Source organism: Periophthalmus magnuspinnatus, chromosome 14 (assembly GCF_009829125.3).
Source record: "Periophthalmus magnuspinnatus isolate fPerMag1 chromosome 14, fPerMag1.2.pri, whole genome shotgun sequence".
In the NCBI taxonomy this organism is placed as follows: domain Eukaryota; kingdom Metazoa; phylum Chordata; class Actinopteri; order Gobiiformes; family Gobiidae; genus Periophthalmus; species Periophthalmus magnuspinnatus.
Genome location: NC_047139.1, coordinates 24,572,345 through 24,593,406, shown reverse-complemented (window position 1 = coordinate 24,593,406; position 21,062 = coordinate 24,572,345). Strand labels below are relative to the sequence as shown.

At 37.0% G+C, this 21,062-nt stretch overlaps 1 protein-coding gene across 3 annotated transcripts in view; it reads left to right on the top strand.

The window, feature by feature from the left end:
- abr (ABR activator of RhoGEF and GTPase) overlaps nucleotides 1–21,062 on the top strand; it is a 124,975-nt gene that overhangs the window by 61,987 nt on the left and 41,926 nt on the right. For all 3 annotated transcript variants that reach the window (XM_033977865.2, XM_033977866.2, XM_033977867.2), the window contains 9 exons: nucleotides 1,016–1,156; nucleotides 1,891–2,012; nucleotides 3,504–3,672; nucleotides 5,698–5,817; nucleotides 6,286–6,361; nucleotides 6,808–6,912; nucleotides 11,720–11,794; nucleotides 18,534–18,631; nucleotides 18,719–18,850. In XM_033977865.2, the coding sequence (XP_033833756.1) occupies nucleotides 1,016–1,156; nucleotides 1,891–2,012; nucleotides 3,504–3,672; nucleotides 5,698–5,817; nucleotides 6,286–6,361; nucleotides 6,808–6,912; nucleotides 11,720–11,794; nucleotides 18,534–18,631; nucleotides 18,719–18,850 (1,038 nt within the window). The remainder of the gene's footprint in view (nucleotides 1–1,015; nucleotides 1,157–1,890; nucleotides 2,013–3,503; nucleotides 3,673–5,697; nucleotides 5,818–6,285; nucleotides 6,362–6,807; nucleotides 6,913–11,719; nucleotides 11,795–18,533; nucleotides 18,632–18,718; nucleotides 18,851–21,062) is intronic.

Here is a 21,062-nt window from a genome sequence, read left to right as displayed (position 1 = left end):
GACGACACACAGATATATACCTCCTGCTGAGACCAAACCACCCCAGAAGCCTGGCTGCTGTGTTAGACTGCTTCAGTGATGTGAACAGTTGGATGGCTCAAAACTTCCTACTACTCAACAGCTCCAAATCCGAAATCATATTAATCAACCCTTCCCAATCCACCTCCCATATTGGCAATAGTCTTGGCCCTCTCGCTTACAGTAATACCCCTGCTGCCAAAAAAACCCTCAGTGTCGTTTTTGATTCTAGCCTCAACTTCCAACTTCACATCTACCTACCTTTGCAAAATTAACAAAATCAAACGCCTACCAACACCTGGAAAAAGTCATTCACGCGCTCATCTTCTCCTGTCTAGATTATGGCAACTCCCTCCTCTTTGGCCTTGACACCAAATCCATCTCTTACCTCCAGCTGGTTCAAAACACAGCAGCTAGGCTCTTCACTACTCTTACGCTTCCTTTAACTGACTTACTTTGCGTTTAGAATTGATTTTAAGATCTTACTGATCATTTTTAAAGCTTGTTTAGGTCTTGCACCAAGCTACATTTTAGATCTTTTAACCAGGTATGAGCCTTCCTGCCGCCTGCTCCTCCAGCAGGTCCCTGTTGACTGTTCTGTGTTTTTGGCTTTTGAATGACCTGCCTGAGGAGATAAGGCGGCATCATCAGTATCTTTAAATCACTTCTTAACATTTTTATCCAAAATTTCCTTTAAACATATTATTTTTTATTTTGTTTATTTATTTATTATTCATTGAACAGTTTGATCCTATTTTAATTATCCTGTTAATTGATCTCTGACTGCTTGATTGTCTCTTTTTGTTTGCTACTTTTATGCTTTTTGTATTATTTTTCTATGCTGAGAAATGGTACCACATAAGAGAAACTTTGACTTATGGTTTGCAATTTTTCCTGCTTTTTTGTGCAAAATATTGTGAGAATCCGTTTTATAGATCCAAGGCAAATTATCATTCTGTTCTTTTATCACTAACATAATGAACACTTTGTTTTTCAGGACTTGTTAAAACACACGCCTAAAGACCACCCGGACTTCCCTCTGCTCCAGGACGCTCTGAGGATCTCCCAGAACTTCCTCTCCTCCATCAATGAAGAGATCGACCCGAGGAGGACGGCTGTCACCACACCCAAAGGAGAGGTGCGTCAGAGGGAGATTCAAATATAGAGCTGGGCAATGCGACAAAAATATGAATCATAAACAGGGCAGACTTTTAATTATTACCATTTAACTAAATATATTACATTTATTTCTTCCTTAATGGTTCGCAATTGACTCTTGTGAGCTTTAAGTCATGTTATAATAGTGTTACCTCATCAAAAACAGACCTGGAGTTGTGTTTTGTTTCATTCACATGCATTTAAGTTATTAGTCTGTCTACATATCCAAAGCTTAAAATGCTCTGTCCCACCTTATGATGCCATGAAGCGGCAGTTTTCAAGTTAACAGCTCTTTTTACCTTTAGTTTTTAAAGATCAGAAATTCCAGGGCTGAAATCATCCAAATTATTCTCGTAAAGGTGTATAGAGTTTAAAAACTGTATTACCACATGACATCACAAGGTGGAACAGAGGTGTTTTCTGTTTGAGAGAAGAACGCAGCCTAAATATGCAGGATTTGTGCGCTAAACTTGTATGAATGAAACAATAAATTGCATAATATAGGACATTTAAGCATGAACTCTGCTCCAAACAACATGCTTTTATTGACAGAAGATTGGCTGGTAGCTCAATAAAAAAAGACCCAAGCATGTTACTGATTATTAGAAATGACTGAACCTCAATCCCAATCTATATTTGATTACTTCCATAGCTTTATCCATTTGTCTGAGTCTAATGCACATGGTATATAACAGTAATGTTTCTGGTGTACAGGCACGCCAGCTGGTGAAGGATGGCTTTCTGGTGGAGGTGTCGGAAAACTCCAGGAAGCTCCGTCACGTCTTCCTCTTCACCGATCTGCTGCTTTGTGCCAAGATGAAAAAGACCGCTGTGGGGTGAGTGTGACTTTCACGTTTAGCTCTTCTAAAGTGTTTATTATAGATTACTCTCCTGGCCGGGGTCCCTTTGTACTGATCTTTTGATTTCACACCACACTGTGCCCCCTGCTGTGATGCAAAGATTACCTACATAAAGCTGTATATACTAGGGAAAATTATTGCCTTAAAGGTCCTATATTATACAAAGTTACCTCTTGTGAGCTTTAATCCATGTTATAATGCTGTTACCTCTTCAATAACATACCTGGATACTGATTTCAATGCCACAATGACAATAAATAAATGATCTTTTTACAATTCAATTCAGTTTTATTTATATATCACATCTAAAAACAACTTCTCATGTGCTTTGCATAAAAGTCAACAAAAACAAATATATAGATAATATGATACATAGGAAAAGACAAAAAAAAAGGCCAAGATATTCTGTCTAGCTAGTATTAAATGCCAGGGAGAAGGCAGACAAATTAATGTAATTTTCAACACTAAATTGTAGTACTTTTTATGTTTTACTTTTATTTTACAATGAGGTCATATCATTTTAAAAGTGTTTAGGGAAAATTTGTCCAGGTTTTTATACTACTGAGGTGGGAGCTTGCAAACATTTCATTGTTTTATGTCGAAATTTATTTTATAATTATAGATAATGGTGATGTTGCCATGACGACCATATGTGTGAATTAAACCATTATGGACTGGCCTGTGGTGCTAAATAATAATACAGATTCACATTTACACCTTATATAATAACAGCTCATTCATCTGGAAACTCACCCACCTCCTGTTAATCCCTTTAGGAGCCGTAATCCCTTCAAATCCAGTTTTGAATTATTGTATTTAGCATATTAACTTTGACTCTGTTGGCTCGAGTCTTTACTTCTTATTGGAGTCTGTCATTTTATTCATGGGTTTCAGGCAAAAGATTTCTTCCTAATTTGAAGGATTTGGCAGGACAACGGCGCACCATTGTTATAGAAATGATATATCTTTTGAATGGGGACAGTCGATCACAAGCTCTACAGCTGTGATTCTCATGTAATTCTGTATATTATTGATACTTTGTAGTGACATCACACTGGGGGTGTACTGCATGCATGCCTATGGCAGAACGTTCTGCAGTTACCATGGTGACACAGTTCACACAAATGAACTAACACAGGCTGATAAGTTTTTTAGGTTTTTTTTCTGAAAATTCAAGAAAAATTGATTTTCAACAAAAAGATGAATGTGACTAACTGAAAAACTCTAGGCTAATGCTAGCAATCTTATGACTAATTTTATGTGTGAGAGACTTATTTAAGAGTACAAAGCCACTCATCTGTTGTAGTTCTATTTAAGTCAGTTGTTTATGGTCAGATTATGTTAAAACAAAACTCAGATTAAAGTATTTTTTCGTATGGACCCTACCTGGACGACTGAGGGATTACAGATATAAAATTGTGTTCATATTTTGTCTCTCTTGTTGTGTCCTCTCTCTTGTACTTACAGTCGGCACCAGCAGTACGAGTGTAAGTGGTACATCCCTCTGGCAGACCTGACCTTCCAGACTTTGGATGAGTGTGACTCGTGCCACAGTGTCCAGGTGCTGCCCGAGCACGAGATTGAGGAGATGAAGATGAAGATCTCTGTCCTCAAGAGTGAGATCCAGAAAGAGAAGGTAAAACATACATACAATTCCCATTTAATACGCTCCATGGAGATGTTTTGCTTTGCCTTGAATGTTCCACTGCATGGCATTAAACATGCCTTTCTAGCAGAATTAATGGTGTTTTTACTCCTCAGAAAATACTTTTAGGAACATGGATTGTTACTGTGAGTGGGGTCACCTCTCCACAGATTTGACATGAATGGGTCTGGCATCACCGACTTATTTCCAAAGAGAAAAACAAGTTTAATGCCATACTGTGTAAAATTCTAGCAAAGCATAACATTCATTGAGACAAGCAAGTGGCCCATCCCCCAACAGAAAAGTCACATATTGCACCTTTAAAATATTTGTTTTTGTATAAGCAACAAGCAGAGTGTTTATATACAGTCTCTGCAAATTACAATTCAGACTTTTATGTAACATCTTGTTTTCTTCTTTTTCTGAATAATGTTCCAGTCTTAAAGATAATAGTGTGAATTGTGAAATTACTAAATGCTAGAATAATCTAACTAATTTTTTATCTGATTTTTGATCAGTATGAAATTTGTGTCTAGAAGGTGACTGGGAACACTTTTTGTAAATATTTTTAAACTATTCAACTTGTTTCTATACCCATCAGCCCTCAGCCATTTTAGTGTTCATTACACCTTTTACACATTTTAGCACTTGTTAAAAAAAGTGTGATTTTACATTGACCTTTCACATTTAAAAAAATTCTCTATGTCACAGACAGAGAACTTAGATGTGTGAAAATGTATGGTGTCTAAACCACAGTTTGGTTTAGATACCATCCATTTGTGGTCACCCACGGCAGTTACAGAAATGACTTTGACATGAAACGTGCACACTTCTGAGTGAAACATGCCCACACCTTTGTTTATCTTTGAAGTCAAGGATAATGTGTATTGTTGGCCTCATAAAAGCTCCAACCAAGATATCATGTGCAGCTATGCCTGTCAACAACACTTGCCCCTGTGCTTCAGAGTGATGAAAATCTAGTACAGTTGCCATAGCAATTAACAATTTAAAACACAATGTCACTACCACCGTCTCCTTGGTGTTATTATTGTTTTATCTGAAAAGTTCTACGATATTCATTAAATGTATCTAATTCTGTGAAAACAAGCATGTGACGGCACAAGGTCAAGTTACAGGTCAGATCAGTGGATCAGCGAGCCCACACACAGTAATAATGCATGTTTATCAAGGTTTTTTTCAGAAATAAAAACATGTAATAAATACAAGATGGGCATGTTTAACATCATACTGTGGAACATTCCAAAGTGGTAACGTCTCGATGAGAGCAAACCCACGACCAAAAAGTTACATAGTGAACTAGCACGAAAAGTGAAAGTTAATGGATGAGCAAAAGTTCTCAAAAGCTCACATATTCATGGATTTCAGCTCCCTGTATTATGCTGCATTTGGAGTACTTTTTCCCATTGAAAAGATAGTATTTAGTATTGAAATATTAATTGCGATGGCAGCAGTCTTAATTTTTCATGATTCTGAAACCCATAAGGTTATAGTTATAATCAGTCTAACAGAGTCTATGATCTATGACAGTTTTCCACAGTCGTCTCAGCAGCACACACAGTATTCCAGAGCAGTGCCCGTAAGTTCCTGTTTTTCCCCCAGAGATCCGCTCTCACACAGGGCACCACAGTCCACAGGCTGGTGTTTAGACCGCACGTCACTGCAGCACTGATCTGATAGGAGAAAGTCTGACTCACTGCTTCCTGCCAACAACTCCGAGGATAAAGTCTGTGTTTGCTTCTCACAAAAACACAGGGACTTTTAGATATAGGTTTCAGAATGACGAAAAATTAGAACTAGAATTAGATTAACAGTTTAAAACAAAGTAGTGTGTCTGTTGAATGGGAAATTAAGGCCTCACAGTTATGCTTATGTCAGAGTTATGCTGCATAATAAACTATAATAAGTCTACTGAATGTACCCACAAAGTTGTTTTTTGGAGTGTGCTGTTAACATCATTTTTGAGACCAATGAGAGTTGTTCTGCTTGTGATTGTAGAAAGCACCTAAAGGTCAAAGTCGTGTGGAAAGATTGAGGAAGAAGATGAATGAACAAGAGTCCTGGCTGCTTATGCACTCCCCAACCATCCCGTTTCGCATCAACAACAAACATGGAAAAGTAAGGGGACTTTCTTTAGATATGTGTTTGCGCTACCCAGGTTTCCACACTAGAGGGCGACATAAGATCTGTGATTGTCAAAATGTTTAATACGCCACTTCACCGTAGTAATTTCTGCTAGTCTTCCTATTATTCTGTGCCCCCTTAACAACAGCAAATTGTTAAACTGCATATCTATAATTACTAAAACAACTGTAAAACTTCACAAAATTATAACTGGAAAATAGTTTTATTATTTAACTTTTTTAAAATACTGAATGTTTTACCTCATATCTTGAGTGATATATAAATATTTCAAAATTAACATAGCATATTTTTCCACACCGTTGTCTCATTTAGTCTGTCACTGAATCTGTGATGTTTTCTCTTTTATCTCTTGAATTCAAGTCTATATTGATAATGAACTGAAATATATTTTGCTTTTTGTTCATTTATTGTGACTATATTCTGTTCCTTTTGTGTGTTTAGAGTTATCTATTCTTGCTGTCTTCTGATTATGAGAGATCAGAATGGAAGGAAAGCATGCAGAAACTACAGAAGAAAGGTAACTACAGTCTTTAAAAACAAATATTGATTTTTTTTTGTTTTTGTTTCTAGGCCTGTCACGGTAACACATTTTGAAGTGTGATTTATTGCTGAAGAAAATACAGACAGTAAATGATAATATTGAAACAAATTTATGCAACTGACACAATAACCCCAAAAACTATTCTAAATGTATAATTTTGTTTAAAAAATGCACCATGTGTCATGTAACTTATTTAACCCTCTATAGCTAAAATCTTATTGTACAGAAAAATAATAAAAAGTTCCCCACTAGTACAAATAAAAAGTATCCATGATAAATATTGACTCTCCCTTTTATTAAATTTTTTTTAAATTATCATGACAGGCCTATTTGTTTTACCACATGACAGTATTGCACAGCTATTCTTGAATAAATCTGTAACTAATTATTGACTATAGCCGTTTGTTGTGTATATTTCCCAGACCTCCAGGCTTGTGTTTTGAGCTCTGTTGAGCTGCAAGTTCTCACCAGCTCTTGTTTCAAACTCCGCACCGTCCACAATATCCCGGTCACCACTAACAAAGACGGTAAGGACCACTGGACACTGTCTCTTTATTCTCCTCTTGTGCGTGGGAGCTTGCATGTTTTTCTTGTGTTTTTTAGTTTTGGGTTCATACAAAAGTGCCTATTACAGTGTGAGTGCAGGGAGAAGCCACATAATGACAGAGGGGGGGGGTCCTAGCAGGAAAAATGTAGGTTGCAATATGTTTCTGATCTGAATACCACGTACTGTGCTGGCTTTTAGCTTGTACATGTTTGTTTTTGCTCCAAATCTCCATGTTGCATTGGATTGGGAGGCGAACGGTGACATTAAAGCCATCTGGACAGACTGCTCTGATCAGAGGCTATGGCACAAAGGTCTATGGTTTCAAATGGAGCAGAGGGACAAACAGGACAGGCCTGTAATGATTGTAGATGGGAAGAGGCCTGTCATATTCAATACTAAAAGTTGCCTCCCTTTTGGCTTGTTCACAAAAGTGTTCCATTATTTTGACATTTCAAACCTTTAAAGTGGTTGTGAATGATGTTCTAGGACTGTATCAAAATGAATGTCAAAGTTCCCCAAAGGCACTTGTCAACATGACTTTCGCAGGCATTTTTTCTTAGCTGTTGCTTGCCACTTTTGACTATGTTTAGGAGTGCTGCATGCAATTTAGGGATTTTATTGTTTTACTTTTTTTTCTGTTATAGTTCTCAACTAGTCCGAGACTCAATAATTTATCACAAATTAAAAAGATGTCTGTGTAATATTTCAGGTATCCAGGTAGATTCCATCACAAAAGGAAATTGAATTCTGTCAAATGGACAAAAGTTTTTAAGTGTGAATATGTTTTGGCACTTTTCCAAGTAACTTCTTCAGTTCATTAAAAAAAAAAACTCCAGTCCTTTTGACAGATTTTTTCTTTTTTTTTTTTGCAATGTCCCAAATTACTTCATTTTGATATGCATTTATAGCTCACACAAATGCCACATTTTTAAAGAACTTTAAGAACCTGGAAGAATACTGGATGAAAGAAAGGGCTAAAACTTTGTCTTTGAATATTCATGTCCTTCTAGGCCATATGGGTGAGCCCCTATGTTCAAATCAAATAGTATATACTGATAATGTATTGATTACTATACTGTCCCAGAGTGATTTGCTCTTGGTAAAAGTGCATGAAAATCACATTTAGCAATAATGCAAGATGTCTGTGTAATCCCTCAGTCGTCCAGGTCTGATCCATAGCAAAAGCCAAAGTTAAATCTGTCAACTGGATAAATCAACGTAGGAGTGAAGACGTTTCACTGCTCATCCAGGCCGCTTCTTCAGTTCTGGTCACATCAGTTATCTGACCAGAACTGAAGAAGCGGCTTGGATGAGCAGCGAAATGTCTTCACTCTTATAACGATTTGTCCGGTTGACAGATTTAACTCCGGCTTTTGCTAATAATGCAAGACATCAAACATAGATGAACATGAGCATTAACACAGATAAATGCATGAACATATTTACATGAGTTGATAATCACCACTGTAAATACTGCACATTTATACAGTTATTGTATCTATTTTTAACCCTAACCCCATGGCAAAGTCTTCAAAATTCTTGAGCAAAGTTTCACCTGCAATAGGGCTGTTATAGTCTATTATACCCCCACTGATTCTAAGTGGCCTATATAAGCAAAATGGGCATCAAATAAAATAACTTAAATAGCTTTTCATTATTATTCTTTTCACTTAGTTTTACATGAGCAAAGTCGATGCATGCACTCCCTCACCTCCATGTTACAAGCGGCAGTGAGCAGTGAGAGGGATTAAATGAATAACATCTGCTTTTGGAATGTTCTCATAAACCCAAAACGTCTCTACAGGACCCCCACTGCGTTCAGACTATTCACACTTTCATTTACCCCCCTGTCCTCTATTAAAAATCAATTATCACATATTAATACATGATTTCCTCCGCTCTTTAGCTTGTTATACCTGATACAGTAGACAGATTGGCTCAGCTGACTAGAAACTGCCTCAGAGCTGACCCTTTGAACTGTCGCCGCCCCGCAGGTTGTCCTGTCATTAACACACGGCTGTGCTCCCAGACTCCTACAGTGGAAGCCCAAACAGTCACGGCACAGTTTATTTACCAGGAAACAGCCGGCTACACGGGCCCCTAGCACAGCACCACTGCGCCCCATGTTGTTTCGGTCAGGGCCACCCAAAAGTCACACCCACAGACACAAAGATTATCAAAGAAATAATATTGTAGCAATGTCAGCAGATAAGTACTCTAGGGCTGAAACTAACAGTTATTTTTGGTAATTATTCTCTCTTTTTTTGACAATAGAATGTAACTTTCACCACCCAATAATAATTTCCTTGTGATCTGATACTAGTGTTAATAAACTTACAACAAAACTGGTTGTCCTGTTTTAAGTAATATTTTTAGTATTGATACTTGCAAACACATTGGTATCATTTAGTATCTGATTTACGACACTTTTGACAGCCCTATTTCATTATTTAAGGCTAAATTGGGTTATCATTAAAATCACAAAGTGTTTCCTATGTCATTTAAATGTAATTACTGCACCGTGTGACTCTTAAAAGCCCTTTCTCTCAGCACATGGCGTGTTTTGTACTCGTTATTTCAATAATTGGTTAGTTGCGATGAATCCACAGCCCTGAAGAACTTAGCGCTTAACAAGATACTTAACAGGACGTTTGATCATTTCATTTTGTTTGTTTTTTAGTATGGAAATGTTTTAAAGGGTAAACACAAAGAGAGAGAAATAGAAATATTGTAGCACATTCCTCATTAAAAAGGAGAGGATGATGATCAAATCTCAATCCCTTCACAATAAAGAGATAAACATAGATGACCTCATTTTCCATTTATTTTTTTAATTTTTTACATTTCATCATTTTGTTTACATTTAATTTTATTTATAAATAGTAGTTGGTAAATGTATTTCAAGTCAAGAATAGTGTACACGGGGGGATTGAGAACCACAGATAATAATTTGTAGTTCTCAGTCTCCCAGAGGATGAGGAGTTCAAACATATTTCACATATTTTACATTTTTGTGTCTTTTATTTAGTCTGTGATGTATGAAAAGTTACATACAGTTCTATATTACATAAAATAGTTTTAAGCCATGTTAGAATGTTGTTGCCTCATCAAAAACATACCCAGAGGTGAGTTTTCTTTCACTCACACATGTTTGAATAACTCTTTATTAACTAGTCTGCCTACATTTCCAAAACTCAAACTGCGCTGTTCCACTTTGTGATGTCAAGTTTTCAAGTTAACAGCTCCTTTTACCTTTAGTTCAGTAGAGATGGGCAATTCCAGAGCTCAATCATCCAAATGTGTGAAGGTGTAGTTTAAAACACAGTGGTGCACTTCCTGGATTACCACATGACATCACAAGGTGGAACAGAGTGTTTTCTGTTTCAGAAGAACAGTTTGAGAGAAGAACTCAGCCTAAATATGCAGGGTTTATGTGTTATGTGTGTGAATGAAACAAAGCACAACTCCAGGTTGTGACAGATCAGAAAAATAGTGTAATATGGACACAGGATTCTCAGTGGTTCAGACTGTCCATTTATCAGCCACTGTCGGTTAATGTCTTGATAACGGAATGTAAAAATCTGTTTTGCAGTACAGTACCATTTATTACATTATGTGATAGAACTGCAAGTCCAAGATAAGATTCCTAGTCACGAAGAAGTCATGATAATTACTGTATCAACCAGTTGTTCTGTAAATTACAGATATGCATTTAGAGGGTTCAATATTTATGTAACATACACTACCAGTAAAAAGTTTGGACACACTCATCCATGTTTTCATTTTTTCTCATTCTGTTTTTTATTTTAAATGTTTTTTTTTATTTTTACAATTTTCTGCATTTTAGATACATACAGAAAACAACAAATATATGAAGCAAGTCATATGGAAAAAAAATTGACAAAGCAAAGGGTGGCTACTTTGAGGATTTATTTGAGCTCATGTTATGTGTTAGTGGCATAAACTGTACAGTTAAAGCAATTGCGAAATGTGTCATTAAATAGACAGCCTGCCTTCAGATTGAATGGGTCTATAACATAGACTGTATATATAAATGGACATAGCTAACCTGCTACTCACCGCAATCCAAATAGGAAGTGATCATGGGTGTGTTTGCAGCTCCATTGACTGTGGCTCCAATTCATTTTACATTGATACGTTGTCACCACTCTCTCTGTAACTGCTGCAGTGAGCCTCCTCGTTTTGATCTTAAATGTTAATTAACCCGCTCTGCATGATCCTGGTGTTATTTCACTATTATGTCTGTAAATTAAGATATGAACATTAATAACAGTCAATCAGGTGCCTTCTTTTCCCGCACTCCCGCTAGAGTTATCAACAGGTTTGAGTGACAGCATTGCTAATACCCGTGACACAGGCAGGAAGGGGCGTTACCTTCAACAGCCTCGCTCCAGATCGGCTCTTTGGTTCCTATGATATTCTCAGTGTGAACTCGATTCCAAATTCATCCTTGTAACTGCTCTGCTCTGGCCTCGATGAGCTTGACTTGAGCTGTACACTATGGGTGACGTCACAGTCATTTAATCCACTTACTTCTTTATGCAGTCTGTGGTCTATTCTCGTATATATTGAATGATGAAACTTTATTTTAGCCCATACTTGTTACACTATAGCAACTAGTCAGTGTCAATGGGCTGAAATATCTAAAAGCCTCTCATACAATACATGTTTTTATTCACTGCATAGATGATCTCATCCTGTCTGTAATGATTTGTGTATTTAACTTTTATTTGAACTAGACTGAACCGTATGTGCTTGTTTTACAGATGAGGAGACTTCAGGCCTGTACGGCTTCCTCAATGTGATCGTCCACTCAGCCAAAGGATTTAAGGAGTCAGCCAGTGAGTTCACCCACACATCACACTTCAGATATGCACACGCACTATTTGGCACCGTGTCAGTAACACGGAGAAAACTGCCAATGAACGAGCGCCAAAACACATGGCCCACTCAGTCTTGAGGTGGAAGTTTGTAAGCATCATAAAATAAAGTCAAGATATGAGAAATGTTCAGAGTTAAAAACGAAAAACTACTATGAATCGAGTATTTTGAATTTTTGGCGTAATCAGTACTTGGGGCATTGGTTAGTTTTAGTAATTTTCTTAATATTTTATACTATGCAAAATTGACTCATGTGAACTGTAACCAATGTTACATCCTCTAAAACAGACCTGGAGTTGTGTTTTGTTTCATTCACATGCTTCAGTAATTCAATATATATGCCTAAATATGCAGGGTTTGTGCGTTAAACATGTGTGCATGAAACAAAATACAACTCCAGGTCTGTTTGTGATGAGGAAACAACATTATAACATAGATCAGAAAATAGCGTAAAATGGGCCGATACTGATATTTGTTTTGCTGCTATGGCTGATAACCACTATTTGTCGAAACTGATGAAAAGATTTTAAAATCCATAGCAAGGCCTCAAATTAGCCTCAAATTTTGTCCATAAAAATATGCTTGGTTGTGTAAACATACAGCCATTGCTCTTCTGTTTACTTTTTTACTCATTCTGATGCACTGACAAACTGGGAATGACACATGAGCAAACAGAGACTGAGGTAACTTAGGATAAATATTGGTGCCAAATATCGACTATTGATACTTATACTGGTATTGGAACATATCCCCCATTAGAATTCCATGAGTGATTGCCTTAGATGTGATTTTGTGTCCATAACCTAAGTACTTGTTTTATGAAATATCTAAAGAGGCAACAGGGGAATGCAGAGAAATAGGATTTTTGTGGGTTACCATGACGGCCTTGTAGTATATGAGAGCGGGTGTACCAGTATTTTCCTGGGTTATGGATTTGAACTCCATCTCCACTGAAAGCTGTTTGATCCTCGATGGAGCGGAGAGAGCTGGGGGGCTTAGAGAAGAGCGAGCGTGAGGGTACGAGGAGAGACAGAAGAGGGGGGTTTGAAAGGTGGGGCAGTGTTTGGAGGTCTAATACAGGAGAAGGATCGGTGTGTACAAACTATAGGGTAGAATATAAATTATGTGAAGAAGAGGGAGACTATTGTTTTATTGTTTAATTGGAATTTGCAGACTGCAGAAGTCTGTAAAGAATGGTTTGCTTGGTAAATGTTACAAACAGTATTCTCAAAACCATAGCCATTGTTGCCTCTTATCTCACAATAGTAGAGATAAATTAGTCTAGATGCTAAACTAGAGTTGAGGATTTAAAATATAATGTAATGGATAATCCAGGACCAAAATGTATCATGGCTATGTTCACATGCACACCAAAATCTCATTATAATCCGATCTCTGGACCTTTAAGATTATGTAAAAGGTAAATAAATCAGAAAGGCTGGAACTATGATCAGAAAGAAATAAGATGATTTTGCTTTTTTACATGTCATTTTAATAGTCTTACAGCCAGGGGAGTTGACGGGAGGGACAAAGGGGTCTGTTGTCCCAGGCCTCAGGGTCTTGGGGCCAGTATTTGACCCTCTTCCATTTCATTTATATTAGAGGGGGGCCCAAGTGAGGCTTCTTGCCCCAGGCCGCCAAATTTCTTGACATTTCTGCTTACAACTCCAAAAATCTGATAATAAGCAGATTTAGAGTGTGCATCTATGCAGAATAGACTGTACTATTATCATGTTTACTTGTGATACAGTTATTATTGCTGTGCTTGCTTACTCCAGATATGCTCAAGTATACAATCTGAAAATATCTTGTTTTCAGATTTTTTTTTCTTTTACCACAGCTGAAAAATGTGATACCTTAAACCTCACATGCAGGCACAACCTAGCTTGACAAAGAAAACCACCACACTTTCCTCCAGATGATAACAGAGCATCTCATTTGTCTTGTAGATGTAGATGGCAGTGCTGACATCATCATCACACATCATAGAGGCCATAAGTATGAGCCCACTGATGGATGAGGGTTTAGCATCACAATAAATGTCTGTGCTGTGGAGTTTTGTTCTGTGGAATGTGAGGGTAGTCTACTATTTGATTCCTGTGATAGTTATTATAACATATGATTCCAATGATTCCAGAGTCATTTACAGTGGTTCACTATGTACCCTTAACAACTATAGCCCTGCTTCAGATTCTTTACTTTATTATTACACAGAAGGCTATTATATGTCTGAGATAATAAACATAGAAATCCTCTCTAATCTGATTAAGATTCTAATAAAAACACTGGTGAATGATCTGATTGGAGCTGTGGTATTTCTGTCGCATAGAGCCGCTCCAGTGGGAGAGGGCTTCCATTCAGCCCAGGGCAAAGTTTTGAAAACTGGGTCACAGAGGAAGGAGCAGGAGACGAGACGCTACAAAAACACTGTTTAGAAACAACAAACCTAAGCAAAACACGACATAATGCTGCAAGACTAGTCTTTTTTGAATGTTAAAATGTCAACAGCTGTGACATAGTTTTACAGTCCAACTGCAGGTGATTATCAGCACTGATCCAGGAAGGAGCAGTAACAGGTGATGCACAAGTAAAGACCAACTTATATGAGTCAGTTCAATAAAGCATCCTTTTAAAGCTGCATTACCCAGCTTCTTTTCATAGATAAAAAAAAAGGTTTTCCCCTACCAGAACTTTTGGCTAAAAATCAAGTCGCTATTCACTGTCTTCATCTAATTACAAAATATTTATTCTATTGCAAAGTGCGATGTGTGACTATATGATATAGATATGAGAGCTGATCGGCTGTGCACTCTGCTTTTTCCTCATCTGAAAAAGCTCTTATGCATGTGAATACTAGCAATATGCCAAAAAGTCCATGTTAGTGAGTGCTAGGAATTAGTTAGATAGATTTATGTGTTGAAATTTAGGCACCTCATCTTTAAGCCCAGTTTGAAGAAAAGGTGTGTCTATTGCCTGGTACACACTTTCACACTCAGGGCTGCCAGTAATGGGCTCCTGGTCATTACAATCTGCCTGCGTGGTCTGATACAGTGCTCAAATATCAGGTTCCCGTAGTTCCAATAAAATAAACAGAAGGCTGTGCACTGCTGGAAAGCTTAATAATCTTGTGAATCCACCGTGTAATTGTATTCAGACCTCTGCACAGTGTTTGACATACTTTTATTAGCTTCATCCGTCTGGTTTCTATCAAAACAATACAGTTATACCGCACTCTCTTTTCTATATTTTGATAGCAGACACTTGGGCCTATTTGTTATGTTACTTTGTAGGCCTGCAACTAACGATTATTTTAGCTGTCATCTAGTAGTCAAACAATTATTTTTTTTTTATCATATATTGGGATTATTAAAATACATTTTGACAGGACAAAGGTAAAAAATATACTAATTGAAACATTCTAGACTGATACTATCTACAAATCCTTTTCTTTTTTTTTAACAGTGATTTAATGATGCCATATTTTTTGTTAGAAAGCACTTTTGCACGTGTTTTCAAATCTGCATAGTCCAGATAACGATTAATAATTAACAATCTGATTAAATGTTGCAGCCCAGGTTGCATGCTAGACCATGATAAGTCAGCCATTATCACTTATCTTATTGCCAGACCCCTGTTTGACCCTGTGCAGCACACCGCCCCAGGCCAGGATTGGACCCTTATATTGGGACACATACACATTCCCCAGTCACAACAGTCTTTTAATTATGATGGAAGAGAACGTTATGCATTAACCTCTGATTTTAGGGAGCACAGACCCCAGACTGATGAGTGAGAGGACACAGTGGTGATCTGCCAACAATATAGACTCATATGTTCAGGCTTAGTGTCAGTTTGACCCACTTTTTTACAACTTTATTTTTAAATGTCCTGATCTATATATGCATTGAGAACAGCTTTCAAAAATCATTTCAAATGCAATTATCAGTACAACTATAGTTCTGCTCATCCTACAGAGGACACCAGAGGCCAAACTAAATATAATACCTTCCTGGTTTTAGCTTTGTTCAGCTGTGCACAGAATATTGTTTGTCACATATTTATAGATAACATTTTTTTTATTCAATTTTAATTTCTCTCTTTAAAAAATAATAAACATTTGGCTTTTGATATTCATTTCCTGAAAAAAAACCCAACAAAACAGACTTTTAGATATGGCCATTTAACCCAAAAATTGTCAACTTCTTTCCTCCAAATTATGACCTTATCCTCCAAACCACATGCGTTTTGGCTGTAGACCTCGCAATTAAAAAGAGTCAATTCACTGACTATTAGCAATGACTGAATCTTAATCTTGATTAAAATGTAGCTAATTGGACAGTCCTGACACATACACATTATTATCCAGGTCTTTTTGGTATGGATGCATCAGTGTTAAATGTTGGACCTACCACGCTAATATGTGACCACAAAGGCCAAAAATGAAATGTTTTTATGCTTATATAGATCACTACAGATACAAAGCACTACACAGAAATAGTTTTGAGAAGCTGTGAACTTCAGCCATATATCCTTCAATATGTACATTATTTACTTCATCTGTCAATGTTTTTGCTTGTTGGATGTATGCAGGAAACTAACTTGGTAGCGTCAATTAAAAGTTAGATTTTGAAATGATTACTTTGAGATAAGCATTTCCGTAAGTAACGGAAGTGTACAATAACCGCTCAGCTTCAGCTTCTTAGTTACTTTGCTGTACAAACATCCCCCAGATGGACCCTCCTCTGAACTTCCCCTTCAGCAACGCACTAATCTCCTCCTCACTGGGAGTAATTATGCCCCAGCTTTTCAGGATGCAGCCAAAACAAACAGGTCCCGTCCAGATGGGGGGCATGTGTGATACTGTATCAGGACAGAACCGTGTTAGCCAACTATGAAGATTTTGCTATTACTGTTTCAGATTTTTGTTGGATTGTCCTCCACGTGGGTTACAGGCATAAGGATTTCTTCCTGATTTGAGTGATGTGGCATGGCATTGGTCCTCCGTTGCTACAGCAATAACACAATTCAAATAGTATTATTATGGGAATCAGGCTGGGATTTACTTGAAACTCATGAATTGCTTGCCTGGAATGTTTGGCAATTCCACAGTTTGGCAAATGGTGAAAGATCACATTTGTATAGCATTTTTCAAAGAGCCACTCACCCATTCACACAGACATTTATGTACCAGTGACAAACGGCTGACCTTTGTGTTAGAGGATGAACACTACCAGCTCCTGTCACCCCACTTTGCTGTATCATATTTAACATGTATCGCCATTCTAGGTTACCGGTCTCAAGTGTAATGCCTTACTATGGAACATTCCAGACATAGGAAGCGCTTCTCCTTTGAGACAAGCTGGTGGTGGACCCCAAGCTAGAAATGTTACATAGTGCACCTTAAAAACATATTGTTTTCATTTGATGCCATAGCTTTTTTCTTATAACCAGATTTCTTTGTTGTTTATATGAGAGAAACCTTGTGCCTCTGTGATCCAATCTTGTGAGTTTGAGAGGTCAAAGCGTACACCCATCCATCATGGTGTCAAATATAACCCCAGGGAGCAGAGCCAGGCTTCAGGACGTCCTATTAGACACTTCACAGACAGCTCCTCTGTAACCATTTAACAAACACATTACCTGAGTTTAATTGGCCCATGTATGAACTGAGAGTGCCTAGGTCCCATGGGTGCTACGGGCAGAGTTTGGGGATGTAAATAGTGCTCGGAGAGTCTACAAGTCTATCAGTTGACACGACGGTGAAGGGTTGACATCTTAAATAAAAATTCTGTGTGATTTGACAGAAACCTACTTTCTCAGAGATTGCAGCATTGTGGGGTTTTGTACACACAATGTTGCAATAGATGATGATGGAACATAAACAGTATTGAGTTCATTATATTCACTTTGTGTGTAGAGAGTAGAGGGCTCCATACAGCGACTCATTTCATCTATGGAACATTACAACAACCTACAGTCAAATAAGACATTTTACGTATTTTCCAAAACAATCCAAACACGTGAAAAAAAATACAACACCTGCACACAACTGTAACAATGAGACAACTCATACCTAAAGGTCTTATTGGGATTTCTCCCTGAGCCAGGATTTAAACTGAGGTGGAAGTCAGATTTCAAAATATATCAAAATATATCTAGTGACAACATTCTTGGCAATGGCTATAAAGAATGCAAAAGTCAAACTGCATCTAATCAAAGAAAACACAGACACTGCATATTATTATGTTCCAGCTGTCACTTACAACAAACAGTATTGGCGCGCAATCAATGCAAAATATGTGGAGCATAATAACATTATTACCCATGAGGCTCTGCAGCTGATTACTAAAGGCCTGTTTTAGCTGTTTGAATTGCACAGCTCTCCTTTCAAGTGCATATGGCCTGTGACAGTCGTTCATGTTTTTGTAATTATTATTTGGTTTGTTTGGATAGCATCTTTGGTAAATATTTTTCATAGTTTTACATCAGTTAAATGTTTGTGGGAAAAAGTTGGGAAGAAAACTATAAAAAAAAAATGTAATGCAATGACGTTGACTGTGTTTTATTGAACTTAGTAGCCTGTCATACGCTTTTTAAGTAAGTGATGATGACCTGATTTACTGAGGGATGTGACTTTTTGCCAGTGCATTAATCATAACCTCGTAAAGTTGACATACTGAATGTTAATGTTCCTTTCAGATTTATACTGCACTCTGGAAGTGGACTCCTTTGGATATTTTGTCAGCAAAGCCAAGACCAGAGTGTTCAGAGACACCTCAGAGCCACAATGGAATGAAGTCAGTCAACTACATTACCCATAATTCATCACCATACAGGCCTAAAGTCATTATGGGGTTGTCTGATGTTTTCTCTGTTGTTTGTAGGAGTTTGAGATTGAGTTGGAGGGCTCCCAGTATCTGCGGATCCTTTGTTATGAGAAGTGCTACGACAAAAGCATGCTCAATAAAGATGACAACGAGATCGTGGACAAGATCATGGGCAAAGGACAAGTCCAGGTAAGAATGAATATAATGCCATGATTATGTCATACACACAATATGACAGCTGACAACACAATATGACCACTGAGAACACAATATGACCACAAACAAGCAGTGGTGGTTGAAGTACTTCATTTTGTTACTTAAATAAGTACAGCTACAAGATTGCTCAAGCAAAAGTATCACATGAAAAATTCTACTTAAGTATCCACTTAAGAATGTACTTTAAGAGTAAAAAGTAGAAGTATTACACACCTGTTGTTAATGTGTTAAATGTGTGGTTAAAAAAAATAGTGATACTGATAAAAAAAAAAAAAAATTATATATATATATATATATATATATATATATATATATATATATATATATATATATATATATATATATATATATATATATATATATATATATATATATATATATATATATATATATATATATATACATATTTTGGTCAACAGCAGCAATAGAAATCAATTTCTTAATTTTTTTAATGGATTTTCTATATTTATTTTTGTTTGCTCAAAGCCAAAGCTTGAACTCGAAAATTTTAGTCAGGATGTTACCACGAACATGGTAAGAATAACCCGCAAATATATATGAAAAATACTTTTTACTTTCAATCCAGTAAAAAAATGTAGTGGAGTAAAAGTAAGAAGTATTCACTGTAAACTTTACTTAAGTAAAGTACAGATACCTAAAAATTCTACTTAAGTACATTACTTAACTACTTGTACTTCATTACTTTTCCACCACTGCCTATAAATTGCAATTAAGAAGCAGAGTGTGCAATTATTGTGAGACCCAAAATTAGGCAAATGTGTAACAGGACACTTTTTCATTTCAATAATATGAAGTTCCATGTTTAAAGAACTGTTACAGAATTGTACTTTGTGTGAAGTGAAAGTGATCTTAAAGAAAACATTGTATTTTTTTAATCACAATTAGCGATATTACTCTTTATTGTCCCATCCCTAAGTGATGTGCAGAGATCTCAACACAGTGAATACTGCCCTTGTTATTTTGGGAAGAACATGTGGCTTGACTTAATTTGTCTTGTCTCGACACAGAGCTGTGGTTTTGTTCTGGTGGCCTCTAATGACCATAGCGGCATTAATTGTCCTAAACAGATTCATGTTGCGGAGGGTTTTCCCCAGTTGTGTTGTGAGAACTAGCCCAATAAAAGTTCCTCTCAGCCTCATGTTAACACACTGCTGCTGGAATCTGAGGTTACTGCTGAATGGAGCAAAGTCACTGTTGTTTGGGCTCTGGAAGTTTGTGGTTAAATCGCATTTTCCATAACTTTTTTGTTGTCATAGATATATTTACTTACAACTCGGCGTAATCCCTCATTTGTCCAGGAGTGGTCCAAAGTGTCAAAGGTCATCTGGACACTGTTTTCAAATTTATTTTAGAGATCGACTGATATGAGTTTTTTCATAGCTGATGATGACCGCAATGAATCCAGAGAAACCGATGGCCAATTAACTGATTATTTTCCCCAAATTTTGTCATTTAAATTCACTGCAAACTCCCCCCAAACCCTATTTTACTGCAAACTTATAAGAGAACATGTTTTGCTATATCTTCGACCAACCAATATATATCTGGTTTTGTACTTTTGAGCACAAACCATTTTTGTAAGAGCAGGTAAGAGGACACACATTTTCATAATAAACCACCAAGAACTATGTAGGTACAAGCTAAATATCTCGAATCATATGTGACCAAGTCTGATTTTGGTGCCTACACATTTTCTTATGATTTACCAAAGTGAAAATAACCCAAAAGTGAAATGAGATGAAATTAATTTACTTAATCTAATTCACTAACCCACATGCAGATTAATACCAAATCCTTATGACAGGTTGCTTTGGGAAATGGGAACACACGTCTGCCGTCAAAAATAGAAATTGGGGCAGACATGAATCACTCAGAGGAGCTTATTTCAAAGCCGAACCCCCAAATAACTTTCAAAATCCTTGGCCTCATGTTTTAGTTGTTGAATAAAAGTGTTGACTGATATAACCACTCTGCAGTCTTTTCTTCTCCTCTTAGACGTGTGGTGTCCTTGAATGCTTCCTTTGATTTTTCTTAGGAGCGAGGAGACGGGAGAGACACTAGCTCCTACTCTCTGCATCTTAATGTGGTGCAGCCTTGGCAGTTTGTGCGTAGATAGTCATAAACAGATGCTTTTTAAGAGATGAGAAGAATTCACCTGAGAGGG